General features: G+C 39.0%; 4 protein-coding genes across 8 annotated transcripts; 1 reads left to right on the forward strand and 3 right to left on the reverse strand.

Annotated features, from left to right (window-relative positions):
* Positions 1-275: 275 nt before the first annotated feature.
* On the reverse strand, positions 276-2,637 carry LOC121809229 (protein O-glucosyltransferase 1-like). Its single transcript, XM_042209764.1, has 6 exons — positions 2,578-2,637; positions 2,346-2,479; positions 1,322-1,878; positions 1,051-1,243; positions 714-989; positions 276-623 (listed from the first exon to the last, which is right to left on the reverse strand). Exons 2-6 carry the CDS (start codon positions 2,442-2,444, stop codon positions 276-278), a joined length of 1,473 nt encoding a protein of 490 aa, XP_042065698.1. The 5' UTR covers positions 2,445-2,479; positions 2,578-2,637.
* Positions 2,638-4,342: 1,705 nt separating this feature from the next.
* Positions 4,343-8,473, reverse strand: LOC121809579 (protein O-glucosyltransferase 1-like). Of its 3 annotated transcripts, none has more exons than XM_042210292.1 (6): positions 8,337-8,473; positions 6,338-6,466; positions 5,539-6,104; positions 5,265-5,457; positions 4,929-5,204; positions 4,343-4,844 (listed from the first exon to the last, which is right to left on the reverse strand). In XM_042210292.1, exons 2-6 carry the CDS (start codon positions 6,449-6,451, stop codon positions 4,485-4,487), a joined length of 1,509 nt encoding a protein of 502 aa, XP_042066226.1. In that variant the 5' UTR covers positions 6,452-6,466; positions 8,337-8,473; the 3' UTR covers positions 4,343-4,484. The 3 variants fall into 3 exon arrangements, with proteins under 3 accessions (XP_042066226.1, XP_042066227.1, XP_042066228.1); XM_042210293.1 differs by having other exon boundaries at positions 6,338-6,469; positions 8,337-8,470; XM_042210294.1 differs by lacking the exon at positions 8,337-8,473 and adding an exon at positions 7,035-7,073 and having other exon boundaries at positions 6,338-6,469.
* Positions 7,604-11,149, reverse strand: LOC121809578 (O-glucosyltransferase rumi homolog). Of its 3 annotated transcripts, none has more exons than XM_042210291.1 (6): positions 10,835-11,148; positions 9,413-9,996; positions 9,144-9,336; positions 8,791-9,066; positions 8,341-8,696; positions 7,604-7,886 (listed from the first exon to the last, which is right to left on the reverse strand). In XM_042210291.1, the coding sequence occupies exons 1-6, from the start codon at positions 10,946-10,948 to the stop codon at positions 7,880-7,882; spliced, it is 1,530 nt and encodes a 509-aa protein (XP_042066225.1). In that variant the 5' UTR covers positions 10,949-11,148; the 3' UTR covers positions 7,604-7,879. The 3 variants fall into 3 exon arrangements, with proteins under 3 accessions (XP_042066225.1, XP_042066223.1, XP_042066224.1); XM_042210289.1 differs by lacking the exon at positions 7,604-7,886 and adding an exon at positions 7,910-8,070 and having other exon boundaries at positions 10,835-11,149; XM_042210290.1 differs by lacking the exon at positions 7,604-7,886 and adding an exon at positions 7,972-8,014 and having other exon boundaries at positions 10,835-11,149.
* A 4,961-nt stretch (positions 11,150-16,110) lies between these two features.
* Positions 16,111-16,980, forward strand: LOC121809230. The gene is made up of 2 exons (XM_042209765.1): positions 16,111-16,608; positions 16,699-16,980. The coding sequence occupies exons 1-2, from the start codon at positions 16,111-16,113 to the stop codon at positions 16,978-16,980; spliced, it is 780 nt and encodes a 259-aa protein (XP_042065699.1).
* The last annotated feature ends 1,663 nt before the right edge of the window (positions 16,981-18,643 follow it).

Below are 18,643 nucleotides of genomic sequence, written 5' to 3' on the forward strand. Positions count from 1 at the left end.
AATTTCTATTTTCTACATAATGTTAAGCTATTGAAAATATTGTGGGTTTTCGATTTGATGGATAAGATAATGTTAAGCTATTGAAATAGTGTGATTTGCAGTAGAGAAATTGTTTTCATTCTCTAATAAACATAACCGATCGAGAATACAGAAGCACACTTGATCATCATAATTGAAACATTCATTTGGTGATACCAATATCACTATACGTGTCAATGAAGACGAAAGAAGAAGTTTGAAGTAACTTATTATGACTCTGCCAGTAAATTTGGTTGTTATGACTTTTTCCAGTATTCTCTTTCCCAAGTGTCTACTTGCTTCATTCCATTATCTTTTCTTTCAATCACAGAATGAAGATAAGCAGGGCTGTATGGCGGAGGCATCGTGCATGGCTGTGTCGAGGCAGGACCTACGAGTGAATCCACCATGAATTTCTTCTCAAGTCCCTTTGCACGACACGCCAGCAGCTCCGAGCAAAGTTCAGACGCTTTCTCAGGTACGGTGGGCTTGTATTTCAAGAGCTTAGCATACTCGCTCAACAAATGGAACATGTAGTCGTAAATATAATCCATCTTTAGATCGTCTAGGATGAAACTGCTGGCGGCCTTGCCCACGGCCTGAGCCTGTTACTCGGATAGACGAGTCAAGATTTTTATTACAGTTGAAAAAACTAGCTTGTTTGTGATTATAACTACTACTACTACTACTACTACCTCTTCCTGATGGTTGGTTCCCCACTCCACCGCGTGCTTAATGGATCTGCACTTGTCTTCGTCCTTAATCGGCCAGTAATGCTTTAACGGCATCAAGCTTCTGGTGAAGAATTCGTGAAAAATAGGCTTGACGAGCAGCGTGACAGAGTCGCATGCCATGATGTATTTCTGACTTGCAGACCAGGCAACTCCTTCAATATAGATTTTGAATCTGTGAATGCATTGGCTTGCTAAATCTGATTGCTTGTAGCCATTCTTCAGTTCCAGGCCCCAGTTCTGCAATTTGGACACCCTGTCAAAATTCACCGAAGCAGAAAAAGGTCGTTTTTTATTTTACCTGAGCGTAGACACGAGCGTTCCAGTCCTGTTTATCGGAAACGTTACACTTGAGTAAGTCCATCCTCGTGGCAGCTACATTCGGGTTACCCTTCCAGTAAGCGTACGGCTCCCTGTCTGTCCATCGAGTCCTTGTATTCCCCTCTTTCAACTCCTTAGACAGAAGCTGCCACGGCTTTATACGGATCTCGGGCCTAATTAATCAAAACAGTTAAGTCTGATGAAAACTGGCACTACCATGTACAGAAGTATAGTGATATTATAGTAATTACCAGCCCCAGAAAGACCAGTCTGGAAACAAAATGTCCATGGTGGAGTCATTGCCACAGTATGCGAACACAGGAGGAGGCGCAGGGTAGTTGGAAGCGCGGAAAGTGTCCTTCATAATGACTGGAAGAGTACCGCAGTCGAACATAAGGTCCAAGTCAGGGAGTTTGGCCGGATAGCGCCTCAGCAACTGTAAGATCCCCCATAGTGTGAAACTATCTCTGCTCTGAAACGATTTACTGTATCTTTCCACGTAAGCTTTCCCATCTACCACCACCAGTCGGAAATTTGCTGTCCGTCTCGCCTTCATCACCATCTCCCTAGTAATACCAGTCTCCCTCCACGGCGACAGGTCTTCGTATATCCAACTAAAGTAATCCGGACAAGATGATGGTGCCTCAGCCGAAACCTGAGACAGATAGTAATTGGCAGGGCAGGTTCCAGAGAGTTCGCCCATCGAACAGTTTAACGGGATGTACATGGCCTCGGGACCAGTCTCGAGATTTCGAGTCGAACCCGAACATGCCTCGGGTGTAAACACTTGGCATTTTGTATCCATTAACTGCATGCACCAACTACTTATAAAATCACCCAACACTTGGAATGATATAATTATGTACTGTGTCTGTATATTTTTAAGAAGAGGATCAGATCAATAGTGGTTGGATTTTAAATATTCTCAAGCCATAGCATAGCATAATTATGTATGTTAAGTATCTTGATTTGTTTTGGCAGATGAAATTGCGTAGAAAATATGGTTCATCTTTGCCAATGTCAACAAAATTAGGCACAATTCAATATTTTAAAATGAAAAGCAAACCTTGTGTAGGTGTAAATGTGTTGATTAATAACTGCCTGAGTAATTAATATACTCCTATTTCAATTTTTACAAGAGATGTGGCTTTGATTAGTTCTTTTTTCAAATATAAAATTGTGTAACACTGAAAATATATCAAAATTTAGGAAAAAAATGTAATAATAAAGATGGCGGCAATATTAACATAAAATAAAATAAATAAAAAAACTTACAGAGATGTAGAAGAAGCGCGTGCAAATGAACACGCCAAGAGTGGTGACGAAGAGCGCCACCAGCGACGATCTCTCCAGCGACCACCGAATCGCTTTCATGCCGACGGTTACCCTCCACTGCCACAAATAAATAACTAAATAAAAAATTAATTCCAAGTTTCTACCATCATTTAAACTTGTTTCTATATTTTAGAAGAAATATATTCTATTTTAAAAAATTCAGGTCAATCACCTTTTGTGAACAAGGCAAGGCTTACAACGGACTATACAACATAATAAGAATAGATCGTCGAAGAAGGATGTGGTAATCGCAAAAACATGTGAACTATATATATAATACTCTTATAGTAAAACAAAATAATCGAAGAGAGATATGTTAACATTTATGATATAAAATATTGGTTAGACAACCATGTGAATAATGTGAAGGAAAATGAATTTATTAATTATCTAACGCTCTATGTATTGATGGTTTGTTACTTGATTAAGAGGATTGAGTGATTTTATAATTATTAGATTTCTCTTTTAAGTTTATTTGTTTAATTGTGAGAATTTAATTAGTTTGTCATTAGACTCTTCACTCTTGAGATTGACAAATTGTACTATCTGGTTTTATATTTTGTGTATCCACCCACCTTCTTATCCTTATACATGAAATCATTTATTTATAAAATAATGACATTTATATTGTAATGTGGGTTTTTTTATTTTTTTAAAAAAATATTATATGTATCGTCAAATCCTGAAAGTTATCAACCCTACTACGGGTTCGATTTCTATATATGGATTTAGCACCTAATGAATGTCTTTTACTCTAGTTTTTCACTTCCACTTTATTTCATTAATTCACTACTATTCACAAAACAATTTGAATCTTGTCATGTTTTAGTATACTAGTATAAAAATTGTTGGTTTCTTATCAATTGATTAATTAGGGTAAACTTATTTTATATTAATCTATTTTATATATTAAAAACTTTTATTTATAAGTAACAATAACTTTTACATACTACTAATACTTATCTTTTATTTACAAATATAGTACACTAAGTTTTATTCTTAAGAACAATAATTTTTAATTTTATATTTAAAAATATATATATGAGCTCTTTCTCATATTGTATGTATGTGTATGTGAAGAATTAAAACACAAGTGCCTAATAATATTATATTATGGCTCTAATATTAGCGGATCCAGCTCATATTATAGAGATTTATACTACTCCAAAAAATTACTATTATGGCTCTAATTTGCTGTGCTCTTTCGCTCAGCAGACCCAACTTCGATTCCAGTGTGTTTTATCATTGTATTTTTTATATAGTGTTTTATCATTCTATTTTCTAGTTTTTAGGTGGGTATATTTTATGATTTTTTTATCAGATTTATATTTTTAATTCTTTTTTTCTTTTTATTTAACATTTTAATACTTTGGTAAGAATTTAGAATTATTCGATTTACCGTCATGTTTTCTATTTTAGATATTAGATAGTTTAGATTTTTTATTCTTTTGTTTTGTGGGTATATTATAGTTATTTTTTTACATTATATGAATTTTTAGTTTAATTGTGCTAAGTGTTATCTTGTATTTTAATATATGTGACTTTAAATTGAACATTGTTTTCAAATGTATTATTTTAAAATTTTATATATTTATTTATAATAAAACTTACACCCCTAAATCAAAAGGTCGGATCCCAGTCCCACTGGGCACAAAGATATATGTCCTAAAATAATGAGTATTGGACTTTTGCAATCACAAAACAAATCTCAGATAATTTTTTGGTGGATTCAATCTCGAAAAATTATCTCCTCATTGCCATTGGGTGAATTCTGCATCTGTGAAGTGTGAACAAGAGTGTAAGCTTAGGTTTCAAGAACTGAAATAAAAAAAAGAAACTTCCGTTACATCACTATTATATATTACTCTATCCGTCCCACCATAAGCAGCTTATGATGTTTCTTTTAAGCACTCGTATTAAATAATTAAGTGGAAAGATAGTAAAGTAATAGTGTAATATAGAGAATAGTGTAAAGAAGTGCCTATTTTCCCAATACAATTAGAATTCTAACCATTGCTTCCAATGCAATCTCTTTTGTGTATCAAAGTCTCCATCCATGTTTGACACTTTACTACGTACCTACATTTGCTTATTCTGATTTTTCCAGTATTCTCTTTCCCAAGTGTCTACTTGCTTCATTCCATCTTTGTTTCTCTGAATCACAGAATGGAAAGAAGCAGGGCTGTATGGAGGAGGCATCGTGCATGGCTGTGTCGAGGCAGGACCTACGAGTGAATCCACCATGAATTTCTTCTCAACTCCCTTTGCACGACACGCCATCAGCTCCGAGCATAGTTCAGACGCTTTCTCAGGCACGGTGGGCTTGTATTTCAAGAGCTTAGCATACTCGCTCAACAAATGGAACATGTAGTCGTAAACATAATCCATCTTGAGTTCGTCTAGGATGAAACTGCTCGCGGCCTTGCCAATGGCCTGCGCCTGTTACTCGGATAAACAAAACACAGAGTTAATTAAAAGCTGAAAAAACAAGTTTCAATGTGACAGACTATACTAGTTAACTACCTCTTCCTGATGGTTGTTTCCCCAGTCCACCGCGTGCTTAATAGATCTGCACTTGTCGTCGTCCTTAATCGGCCAGTAATGCTTTAAAGGTATCAAGCCCCTCAAAAAGAAATCATGGAACATAGGCTTGACAAGCAGCGTGAGAGAATCACACGCCAGAATGTACTTGTTGCTTACAGACCACGCGACTCCTTCGATATAGAGTTTGAATCTGTGAATGCATTGACTTGCTAAATTTGATTGCTTGTAACCTTGCTTTTCTTCCTGCTCCCAGTCCTGCCATTTTAATCAAAATTCAACGAATGCACGAAAGTATAAAAGGTCGTTTTACTTTACCTGAGCATATATACGAGCGTTCCAGTCCTGTTTATCCGAAACATTACACTTGAGTAAGTCCATCCTCGTGGCAGCTACAAGCGGATTACCCTTCCAGTAAGCGTACGCCTCCCTGTCTCTCCATTGAGTCCGCGTATTCCCTTCTTTCAGCTCCTTAGACAGCACCTCCCACGGCTTTATATTGATCTCGGGCCTATTTAATATCACCACTCAGTCAGTCTGGTGAAAACTACCACTACCATGTATAGTGATTAAAAACAAGCTAGTTAGTTACCAGCCCCAGAAAGACCAGTCTGGAAACATAATTTCCATATAGTAGTCATTGCGACTGTATCGGAACAGTGGAGGAAGCGCGGGATCGTACTTGCTGATGGCTGCTCTATCAACGCAATCGAACATGAGGTCCAAGTCAGGGAGTTTGCCCGGATACCGCCTCAGCAACTGTAAGATACCCCATAGTGTGAAAGTATCTCTGCTCTGAGACGATTTATGGTATCTTTCCACGTAAGCTTTCCCGTCTACCACCACCAGTCGGAAATTTGCTTTCCATTTGGCGCTCATCACCATGTCTCTAGTAATACCGGTCTCCCTCCACGGCCAGAGGTCTTCATGAATCCAATGGAAGTAATCCGGGCAAGAAGGTGGTGGCGAAGACGGATGGAGTTTCGCTTCGGCTGAAACATGAGACGGATAGTAATTGGCAGGGCAGGTCGTAGAAAGTTCGCCCAACGAACAGTTTAATGGGATGTGTATGGCGTTTGGAGCAGTCTCGAGATCTTGAGTCGAATCGACTGCTTCAGGTGTACGGACTGAGCTTTTAGGGGGATTTGTATCCATTAACTGCAACAAGTGATGCACCAATAATAGCTTATAACATCACCTAAGGCTTTGAATCATACTACTATAATAATATATATATATATATATATATATATATAGGGATGTATTCATTCGTTAAAACATGTTAACTTCATGAACATAGCAAATAACGTTACAAAATGCAGTGAATAAATCAAGTTGAAACATGCATGTCGGTAATTTAAGATAAAACAACATAAAATACTAAAACTTACAGCGGCGGCAAAGGAGGCAAAATAGCGCGTGCAAATGAACGCGCCGAGAGTGATGACGGCTAAGAAGAGCGGCACCAACGACGATCTTTCCAGTTGCCACCGGTTCGCCTTCATGCCGACAGTCGCTCTCTGCTGCCAAAAAATAAATAACTAAATCTGTAAAAAAGATGGAGTACATAAAAGAGGGACTTACTATCATGCAAACTACTAGTACTATCTTTCCTACAAACTACTCTTACAAACTTAAATCTGGATGATGAGATTTCAAGATTTGATGTCAATAGATGACAAATAATGCTATCAGAAATGTTAATCTGTTGACGTTGTATTGATATTTTTAATCTACGTTAGTATATCATATGTTGACCAAATCTGAAAATACATTAATCCAAATTTTAGTTTATAAGTAATTTGTAAAAAAAGATGTAATTTGCAATTAATTACACCTCTAGCTAACGAAATTTGCAGAGAGAGAGAGAGATTCCCTCCAGGATAATTGCAATTTTCTACTATCATCTAAACTTGTTTTTATATTTTAGATGGAATGGATTTTATTAAAAAATCAATAAACACAAAAGTATCTAAAATGGGGCGTTGATAGCAAGACATGATATTTTGAAAGAGCAATATCGAAGCTAACAAAGTACAAGGACTAGTCAAACACAAAGTCAAATATAAGGCATCTCAACTCAATCACCTTTTGTGAATAGGTTTACAACACACACACTATGTCATAAATAGTATAATAGCACTAGATTGTCGAAGAAGGATGTGATAATCGCAAGAACACGACGAACTATATAATATAATTAAACAAGATAATGGAATAGAGATCTGATAACAACATTTATTATATACAATGCTGGTTAGGAAGCCACGTGTATCATGTGATGGAAAATGAATTTATCAATTATCTAACGCTATGTGTTGATGATTTGTTACTTGAATAAGAGGATTGAGTGAATTCACTGTTATTAAATTTCTCTTTTAAGTTTGATTGTTTTTAAGAGGATTGAGTGAAGTCGGTATTATTAGATTTCTCTTTTACGTTTGTTTGTTTTATGAATTCAAGTTTGTCATTAGACTCTTGAGAGTTACAAGTAGAATCTGGTTTTATATTTTGTGATATAGGCATAACTAATTCTAACGTCGGACCATCGAACCAAAATATATTTCATTATTAAATAACACATAGTTCATTTTAAGATCATTTAATTCACTCTTTGCAATGAAGTCCATATAAAATGAAGTAAAACGATCTTAGAATGAAGTAAATCATTTGCTTAATTTATTCTATCCACTAGATTAGAAAAATGGATGGCTGAGATTTGGTCTCTAGTTCGTTTTTTAATATAATATGTCATGTCTTAAAATCAAGACATATAGCGCTGGTCGTCTGGGCTTATGAGTATTGGAGTTGAGCGGTGACAAAACTATTCTTGGATAAATTTTGGGTTGATATAATCTCCCTCTCATCGCCACTGAACAAACTCCGCATCCGCCATCCGGGATGGTTGTGAACGACGAGTGTAAGTTCAGGTTTCAGGAACTGAAATTGAAACGAAACTACAGTTACATCATCACCTTCAAGATCGAAGATCAAACGAGGTGGTGTCGGACAAGCTGACGACAGTTATGACAAGTTCAGATCAACCCTCCCAGTCCCTGCTGACGTGTCTGTCAATGATTTCGAAGACAGGTTTAAGAGGGAGTTGGATGGAATCCAAGTTGAGCTGCAAGCGACCGATATCAGTGAAAGGAGCCTAGACATCGTAAAAGCACGTGCTTCCTGATTACAAACATCGTTTGCAGCTATAGTTTCGTGTTTTCTGGTTTATGCAATTCTCATTTTACTACTAGCTTTATGTTCTTTTCAACCCAAGAGAAATGCATTCATTCCCTAATAAGCAACTTGAAAAAGAGCAGGTAGACTACATTTGCTTATTATAAAGCACTATACGTTTCACTGAAGACGACGATGATGGTGGTGTTTACGTACCTACATTTGCTTATTATGACTTTTCCAGTATTCTCTTTCCCAAGTGTCTACTTGCTTCAATCCATCATCTTTTCTCTCAATCACAGAATGAAGAGAAGCAGGGTTGTATGGCGGAGGCATCGTGCATGGCTCGGTCGTGGCAGGACCTACGAGTGAATCCACCATGAATTTCTTCTCAATTCCATTTGCAGGACACGCCATCAGCTCCGAGCAAAGTTCAAACGCTTTCTCAGGTACGATGGGCTTGTATTTCAAGAGCTTAGCATACTCGCTCAACAAATGGAACATGTAGTCATAAACATAATCAATCTTCAGCTCGTCTTGGATGAAACTGCTCGCGGCATTGCCAATGGCCTGCGCCTGTTGCTCGGATAAACAAGACACGAGTCAACTTTCTTAAGAGGTAAAAATCCAGGAAGAATCTTGTGTCTTTGTGATTATAATTTATAACTACCTCTTCTTGATGGCTGTTTCCCCACTCCACCGCGTGCTTAATGGATCTGCACTTGTCCTCGTCCTTAATCGGCCAGTAATGCTTCAACGGCATCAGGCTTCTCGTAAAGAAGTCGTAGTAAATAGGCTTCACCAGCAGCGTGACAGAATCACATGCAAGAATGTACTTCTCGCTTACAGACCACGCCGATCCTTCAATATAAATCTTGAATCTATGAATGCATTGGCTTGCTAAATCTGATTGCTTGTAACCCTGCCTCTCCTCCAGCCCCCAATCCTGCGATTTCGACACCCTTGTCAAAAATTCACCGAATGGCACAAAGCAGAATAGGTCAATAGTTCGTTTTGTTTTACCTGAGCGTAGACACGAGCGTTCCAGTCCTGTTTATCCGAAACATTACACTTGAGTAAGTCCATCCTCGTGGCAGCTACAACCGGATTACCCTTCCAGTAAGCGTACGGCTCCCTGTCTCTCCATTGAGTCCGCGTATTCCCTTCTTTCAACTCCTTAGACAGCGCATCCCATGGCTTTATATTGATCTCGGGCCTAATTAATCACAACAGCCAGTTTGATGAAAACTACCACTTCCATTACTAATGCTACGATGATGAAAACAACTTACCAGCCCCAGAAAGACCAGTCGGGAAACACGATATCCATTGTGGAGTCATTCCCACAGTACCGGAACAGAGGAGGAGGCGCAGGATATTTGGGAGCGAGGAAAGCGTCCTTCTGTATGACTGGCCAATCAACGCAATCGAACATGAGGTCCAAGTCGGGGAGTTTGCCCGGATAGCGCCTCAGCAACTGTAAGATCCCCCAAAGTGTGAAAGTATCTCTGCTCTGAAACGATTTACTGTATCTTTCCACGTAAGCTTTCCCGTCTACCACCACCAGTCGGAAATTTGCTGTCCGTCTGGCGCTCATCACCATCTCTCTAGTAATACCGGCCTCCCTCCACGGCCAAAGGTCATCATGAATCCAACGGAAGTAATCCGGGCAAGATGGTGGTGGCGAAGACGGATGGAGTTTCGCTTCGGCTGAAACATGAGACGGATAGTAATTGGCAGGGCACGTTGTAGAAAGTTCACCCAACGAACAGTTTAATGGGATGTGTATGGCCTTGGGAGCAGTCTGGAGATTCTGAGTCGAGCCGACCGGTTCGGGTTTAAGCACTGGGCTTTGAGGGGAATTTGTATCCATCAACTGCATCAACAGATGCAATTATAGCTTATAACATCACCTAAGACTTCGAATCATATAATCATGTGCATAGCAACTAGTAATTAATTAAGATGAAACTGTAGCTAAATTCTGAATTTCACTACAATATATCTAAGTCAATCTTGAGTAAATTGGTTGGATTTTAGATATTCTCCACTATAGTGTTCTTCTTGGATTATTTGACAGATATAACCATGAAATTGCATAGAAAATGTGATTCATCTTTGCCATGTCTGTGCAGACATGATTAATAATGATCACAAATTATAAAAGCAAACCATGTGTAGAACATATGTGATCATTAAAGACACAAATCAATTATGAATGTTGTCCAATACTAACATTTATGTCTCCTCTTTGTCCTTTCATTTAATAGATATTTAAATTGCAAAAACAAGTAAAAGAACAATCAATTTATAAATCGATTACGGGACTGGCATCTCTAAGTAATTATGATAACTTCAAAAGTAGGTTAACTAATTCAAAATAATTCCAAGTGTACAGTCTCTTTATAAATAATGTTCCTAAATCAACAAATCACATTTTAGGACCACAAAAGGAGACGTAACACATCTCACATTTTGTTAGTCAAATAAACAAGCATGGAATTCAAATGATCTGCAAATTTGAAATCATACTTTGGGATTATCGTTGTCGTCAGGAATTATGCATTAAAATAATGGAGTAAACTAAAGGAAAATGAATAATCTCAATCCAACAACACAACAAGATTTACCAAATAAATCAATCTAGTTGAACTATGTCGGCTATCTAAGAAAAAATAAAAATAAAAATAAAAATAAAATAAAATGAGACTTACGGCGGCGGCAGAGGAGTCGAGGAAGCGCGTGCAAATGAACGCGCCGACAGTGAGGACGACGAAGAAGAGCGCCACCAGCGACGATCTCGCCAGAGGCCGCCGGATCGCCTCCATGCCGACGACGGCTGCTCCACAAATAATTAAATAGTTGAAGAAAATTTGGAGTTGAGTTGATAGAGATTAAAGAGGCTATGTGAGGAAGAAAATGAGAGAGGAAATGTGATGAAATTTTGAGAGAGAGAGAAAGATGAGTATAGTTTGAGAGGAAATGTGAGGAAATTTTTTGGCTCAACTCAAAGGTATGAGTTGATATTCAGAGTTCACCGATAACGACACACATTACATATATATACGAGTCAATAAAGTACAAACATCACCCAATAAACGGCATATCAAATGCAAGAAGTGCTCTTGCCAAAGAACACGAATATGGACCTGTACCCACTTTTATTACTTTTTTTACTTACGCAAGGACATACTCAAAGGTCTCATCATTCTATTATTTAATTAAAATAAAAACATTTTCACAATATTAAAATGCATTAAAAATATCCGGAATACTATTACAAATTAAAAAAAAATTAAAAATTACATAATTAAAATATTAAAATATTAAAAATTAAAAATTAAATAATTAAAATACTAAAAAATTAAAATTATATAATTAAAATCCTAAAAAATAAAAAATACATAATTAAAGGCTAAAAAATACCCCGTGGAAGACTATTCCTCTGGCCCTATCCCCAATGTTCTTCGGAGACCCCGTATCATTGCCAAATGTGAATCAAGTTGCTCGGGGGTCATGTTTGACCTAGCAGCCAAATTGAGTTGGGAGAATTGAGAATTGAGAATTGTGTAGTGTGGTGTGAAATTTTTTGTGTGTAAGTGAGAGTATTTATAGATGAAAATGTGAATTTTTGGGGGAAAAAAATTGAAAAATAAATTAAAAGTGAAGAGAAAACGGATATAATTTATTGGGAAGTGGAAAAATATTTTTTTATTTAATTCGGATTTTTTAAATTAAATCCGATATTTAAAAAAAAGAAAAATGAAATTGCGCGCCGCCACATCAGCTGCTCAGCGGCACGGACGTCGTTCTTGCCTGCGAGCACCGCTGCGGAGGCTCTAAAGCATGCCTATCTCCTTTTAATTTAATAAAATTAGATAATCGAACAAGCATTTGATTGTATAATCCAAGAAGAAGAAGGATCTGATAATCTAAAGACAAACAAAGAGTAAATCATAGATTATGATATACATACTCCTATGGGTGTAGGGTTAGGCAGGCATGTGATAGGAGAGGAATTTGTTGACAAGTCAATTATCTTCAGTTTATGTGTTGGGGATTTGTTACTTGATTAATAGAATTGGGTAATTTCGCAATTATTAGATTCTTATTGAATTTAAGTTAAGATTTTGAAGGAGAACCAACGCAGTGATCTTGACTCTCGACAATGACAAATACAAGTATCTGATTTTTCATCCGAGGAAATCTCAAGAAAATATGCATTTTCAAATTAATAAATATGGGAGTTTGGGATTTGAATTGATGGAGTTTATTTAGTAGACATGGGGTCTAGTAATTAAAAGCTACCGAGTTTACAATGAATAGTTATTAACTTATTATCGTTAGGAATAAGAAAATTGTGTTTAATATAATCGGCAAATTGAGATTTAGGCAATAAAGGGTCAATTACAAAATGTATTTAATTTACATAATCTTGTTTGGAATATACAAACTATGAAATCTCTCTTTTTTTGTTTTGCTCACCAAACTCATTTCAAATAAGCTCATCCACCAACGACACTAAGTGCATTAGCAATGGGGCGCCCTAAGGCGCGCCACGTCAGCAGTTTTATCCTCCTACCTCCCCACATGCAGTGGGGCGCTTTAAGGCGCGCCCTATGGCGCGCCACGTCATCATTTTTTAATATTTACAAAATCCATACGAATTTAAAAAAAAATAATACATTAAAATATGAATTTCAAAAACTTCATTTCATTTAATAAAAATTAATACATTACAATGCGAATTAAAAAAAACGCAAACTCAGCGACGGCGGTTACGAGCCCACACTTCTTCAATCATGTCGCTCATGAGCTGCGCATGCTCCTGTTGGTTGCGCATTGAGGCCTGTCTAGATAGAACCTCTTCGAAGCCTAACGGTAACCCTCTATCGGGTGTGTCGGTCGATGTGCCGGAAGAGCTAGATGCACTGTCGTCTTCTTTCCAGTCGTTGATGCTTCCGCCTTCACTCTCGACTATCATGTTGTGCATGATTATGCACGCATATATGACATCGGCGATGACTTCCTTGTACCAGAAACGAGCCGGCCCTTTCACAATTGCCCACCGTGATTGGAGCACCCCAAATGCCCGCTCGACATCCTTCCGCGCCGCCTCCTACTTTTGCGCAAATAAAACCCTCTTCTCACCAATTGGGCAGCTGACCGTCTTTAGGAAAACTGGCCACCGTGGGTAGATGTCATCGGCCAAGTAGTACCCCATATGGTATTGGCGTATGTTGGCAGTGAACTCGATGGCCGGGCCGTTGCCGTTACATTGGTCTGTGAAGAGGGTGGACGAGTTGAGGACGTTGATGTCGTTGTTCGACCCGGCTACGCCGAAGTAAGCATGCCAGATCCAGGGCCGATGGTCAGCGACGGCTTCGAGGATCATCGTCGGGTGGCTGCCCTTGTATCCACTTGTGAATTGGCCTCTCCACGCCGTCGGACAATTCTTCCACTCCCAGTGCATACAGTCGATGCTCCCGAGCATCCCAGGAAACCCGTGCGCCCTCTCGTGCATCTGCATCAGACCCTGGCAATCAGTGGCTGTCAGCTTGCGCAAATATGTGTCGCCATAGGCCTCTACTATCCCCCGACAAAAGCTCTTCAGACACTCGCGGCCTGTAGTCTCCCCACAGTGGAGGTACTCATCAAAAAGGTCCGCCGTGGTGCTGTATGCCAACTGACGAATAGCAGTTGCGCACTTTTGCAATGGTGTAAGGCCGGGTTTCCCGATGCCATCCTCCCGAAACGTGAAGTATTCATCACGTGAAGACAATGTACGAACAACGCTGAGAAAAAGGTACCTCGACATTCTAAACCGGCGGCGGAAAACAGTCGGGCCCCATCGCGGTTGATCGGCAAAATAGTCTTCAACCAGACGTCTGTGAGCTTCCTGGTGGTCGCGTCGGACATACGACCTATGTCGAATAGGCTCAGCCGCCGCGGCCGCCGCCGCGGCCGCCGCCTCCTTCTCGCGCTGCATTTGCGCATAGCATGCCGCCATGGCCTCTTCAACGGCTTCATCTAATGCTTCGTCAAGCGAACCACCGGATTCAGACGAACTAGAACTATTGGTGTCGTCGTCAAGATTCATTTTGGTTGGATGTAGAGAGAGAATATGTAAAGAGATAGTCGATATGTTCGTATGCACAACTGAATGAGAAACGAGATTTAAATAGAAAATCAAAACCGCGTGCCATCGTCCGCATCGATCGTCCGCGACCTCCACAATGGCGCGGACGATGACCATCGTCCGCGGCCATCGTCCGCGACAGCCGCAATGGGGAGGACGATGGCGTGTCCGCGCCATCGTCCGCGACCGAAGTATAGGGCGCGGCTATCGTCCGCGCCCTATGGCACGCACCCGCAATGGGTGCGGACGATGGATGGCGCGGACGATGGATGGCGCGGACGATGCGCGCCATCGGGCGTGTCATCGTCTGCCCATTGCGGATGCTCTAATGGTACGTGAGATGTAAATTTTACTTTTTTCTTCGTAATATGCTACTAATAGTATCTTTTGTGTATAAATCTAATCATTCAAATCACGTTGTTTCCATATTTATAAAAACTTAATAATCATCAATTAGAAAGAATATTTAATCTGTTAAAATAAATAAATATCGACAAATAATGACTTCATTTAAATTTTGCGGTGATTATTTATTCAATTCAAATAGAGGCGAAGAAGTTGATGATTCACATTTATCCGAAACTTCAAATAAGATTTAATATTATATTTAAAATATTACATTGAATAAATTATTTTAGTTAAATAATTTCAACCTAACATATTATCTAATTCAAAAATAAAATTTGGAATTCGGATTTTTGAATTTTTTTACTTCAAAATATCTTTATATCGTTTGTAAAAATTCAGCTCATTTTTCGGAGTGAATATAAGGTTTTTGTTATGGGAGATCGAACCCCAAGACTTAAAAGAGTGTCACATTTTTTTTATTTTTAATATACACTACTATCTGTATAAAGAACACTCATACATTTTGTATTCATTTAGAAAACACTATAAACATATACTCCCTCCGTCCCACATTTGGAATGACAATTAGTTATGACACGGGTTTTAAGAAATTGATAGAGTGTGTAATTAATGAAGTGAGAAGATAGAGTGTGTAATAAATGAAGTGAGAAGGTGTAAAGTGAGATGGGTTGACTTTTTTTAGTTTAAAATTGTTTCTTTTTTTACTTTATTTAATTTGTTTAAATAAGTTAGTCTTATTGTTTTTAATTTTACACTTTGGTAACTCTATTTCCTTTACATAAAATTAAGCTAGGACAAAATTAAAATTGAAACTAAAATTTGAACACTTTGATATCCCCTAATTTTCGGCCATCACATCAACACAAATTTAAAGAGGGAACTCATTCCATTTTCATTTACTCAACCTCCAAATTAAGGAGGGAAAAATGCATTACAATCCCATGGAGGGAAAAATCCAAAATCAAAATAAAGGTAATCTACATCTATAAATACATTCACTCCACATTTACTCCAACAATTGCCAATTCCACCTACCTACACACCAACCAAAAGGTATTTATATGTAAATTCCCCTCAGAGCATTTTCATCATAGGGGAATGGAAATGGATCAAGATATGGAGCAACAGATGGAGCAGGAGCATGTTCAGGATGCAGAACTGGAGCAAGGGCCGAGACAAGGCCTGAGTTTGAGCAGCCAAATGAAGAACCATATTGTACAGTTCCTACAACAGCAATGCCAAGCTGGAGCACTGCCACATGGTTCATTTCAAGAGGCAGCCAATAGATTCAAAGTGCACAGAAGTACAGTGAGCCGCTTATGGGGGATAGCCAAGTAGCAAATTTCAGATGGGGAACCTGTTATCATGAGGGGTAGAGCATCATGATATACTAAGAAATCAGGTAAAGTACATTTTGATGATGAAAAATTCAAACAATTGTCTTTTCTTGAGAGGTCTTGCTATAGAAAGCTTGCATATAAAATGGGAGTTAGCAAGACCACAGTTGGTAGATGGGCAAAGAGTCACCTGATAAGGACACATACAAATGCCATAAAACCAACACTTACTGAAGCAAACAAGATCAGTAGAATGAGATGGTGTCTTACTCATATTCAGCCAACTTTGTATGAAGGAAAGCTTCTTTATCATGCTATGCACAACACAATTCATATTGATGAGAAATGGTTTTACATGACAAAAGCTTCAGACAGATACTACCTGTTGCCGGATGAGGATGAGCCTTACAGGGCTTGCAAGTCAAAAAGATTCATCACAAAGGTGATGTTCATGTGTGCTGTAAGTAGGCCACAGTTTGGCACAGATGGTCAGACCATCTTTGATGGTAAAATAGGAATATTCTCATTCACAGAACAAGTTCCAGCCAAAAGAAAGTCCAAGAATAGGCCAAGAGGGACATTAGAGACTAAACATATACCATCAGTTAACAAGGAAGCAATGAAAGAATGTCTCTTGAATCAGGTATGGATATTTTTATCCCCTCACCTTCCTATCAGACATTGATAATGTCATCATTTAGCATATTTTCATTGATTCATTCATAATGCACAGATTATTCCAGCAATCAAGGCAAAGTGGCCAGCCAATGCAAGCAAGGATATATATATCCAACAAGATAATGCCAAACCTCACCTAAGATCTTTTGACTCACAATTTGATGAGCTTGCAAGTTCAGATGGATTTAAGTTCCATCTAATTAGCCAACCAGCCAACTCCCCAGACACCAATGTATTGGACCTTGGCTTTTTTAGGGCCATTCAATCACTACAAGATGATAAAGTAGCAACCAACATAGATGAATTACTGGGTAATGTCTGGAGTTCTTTTGAGTAACTCACACCACAAACTCTGAACAATGTTTTTTTAACATTGCAAAGCTACCTCAGCAAGATCCTAGAAGTGCATGGGGGCAACAACTACAAAATAACCCACTTGAACAAGGAAAGGCTGAGAAGGACAGTGGGGCTTCCTACATCCCTAGAAGTTGGGGAGAATCTGGTCAAAGAGAGCTTGGAGTATCTACTACTACCTCAGAATGATGTGGGTGCCTCATATGACAGAGGAGCAACATTGCAATTCAGACCCAACAAACCAATCAAAGGCTGCAATTTTGCAAATCAAAGCCTCCAAACCATCAAAGGGGTGGCTAGGTTCACAAAAACACAACCAATACAGAGCACTCACAAAAACTTCATCACAGAGAAGCAACATTGCAGGTCAGAGCCAACAAACCAACCATATACAGCAAAATAGCAAATCACAGCCTCCAAACCATCAAATGGGTGCCCATGTTCACAAAAAACCAACCAATACAGAATGATGTTACTAAGCATGTAGAACTCTCAGAAAATACATCATCACAGAGGTACAAATTTGCAAATCAAAACCTCCAAACCATCAAAGGGGTGGCTAGGTTCACAAAAATACAACCAATACAGAGCACTCACAAAAACTTCATCACAGAGAAGCAACATTGCAGGTCAGAGCCAACAAACCAACCATATACAACAAAATAGCAAATCACAGCCTCCAAACCATCAAATGGGTGTCCATGTTCACAAAAAACCAACCAATACAGAATGATGTTACTAAGCATGTAGAACTCTCAGAAAATACATCATCACAGAGGTACAAATTTGCAAATCAAAGCCTCCAAACCATCAAAGGGGTGGCTAAGTTCACAAAAACCAACCAATCCAGTCAATACACAGATAATCAGATGTTATTCATCACAAAAACTTCATCATATGACAACAAACAAGATCAATTCAACTGAAACAGCCTCCAAACCAACCAAAGGGGTGGCTCAGAATTGAGAAAATACCCACAGTTTAGATGAGATCTTTCATGCCAGGCAACAAGATCAGCAGCATAGCTTTCTCATTCTCGGTGTACTCCACCTTTGATGAGGAAGCTGGTTGAGGTCCAGATTCGTCACAGGGGAGGGATGGTTCAGACCCGTCAAAGCCCTCAGCCGGCGGGTGGCGTTCAGACCCGTCAAAGCCCTCAGACGGTGGCTGGGTTTCAGATCCGTCGAAGAAGCAAGCCGGTGGGGGAAGCTCAGATTCATGGACGACCTCAGACCCATCAACGCCCGCAAACCATCTCCAATGTCCAGATCGGTGGTAACAATCGACCACACGGTCGATTTCCCACCGTGCAATCACTTCCGGTGGTGTATCAGGGACGATTAGGGTTTCGGGAGGTGCATCGAAAGATGGCACCGATTCACACTCCGACAGTGGATCCCAACCTTCCGCCATGAGAAGCGAATAGAGAGAGACGAGAATGGTGGAGTGATAATAGTAGGAGCCGATTAGGGTTCCAACAATTTAGATCGGCGATTAGAGTAGGAGCCGATTAGGGTTCCTACAATTGGGAATGGGGGAGATGGGAAATGGTGGAGAGAGAGAGAGAGAGATGAAAGTCAAATGAGGGAGGTTGGGGGTGGGGTGGGGGTGGGTTATGTTTTTGTTTTTTTTTTTTTGGGTTTATT

Source organism: Salvia splendens, chromosome 6 (genome assembly GCF_004379255.2).
Source record: "Salvia splendens isolate huo1 chromosome 6, SspV2, whole genome shotgun sequence".
Lineage (NCBI taxonomy): Eukaryota > Viridiplantae > Streptophyta > Magnoliopsida > Lamiales > Lamiaceae > Salvia > Salvia splendens.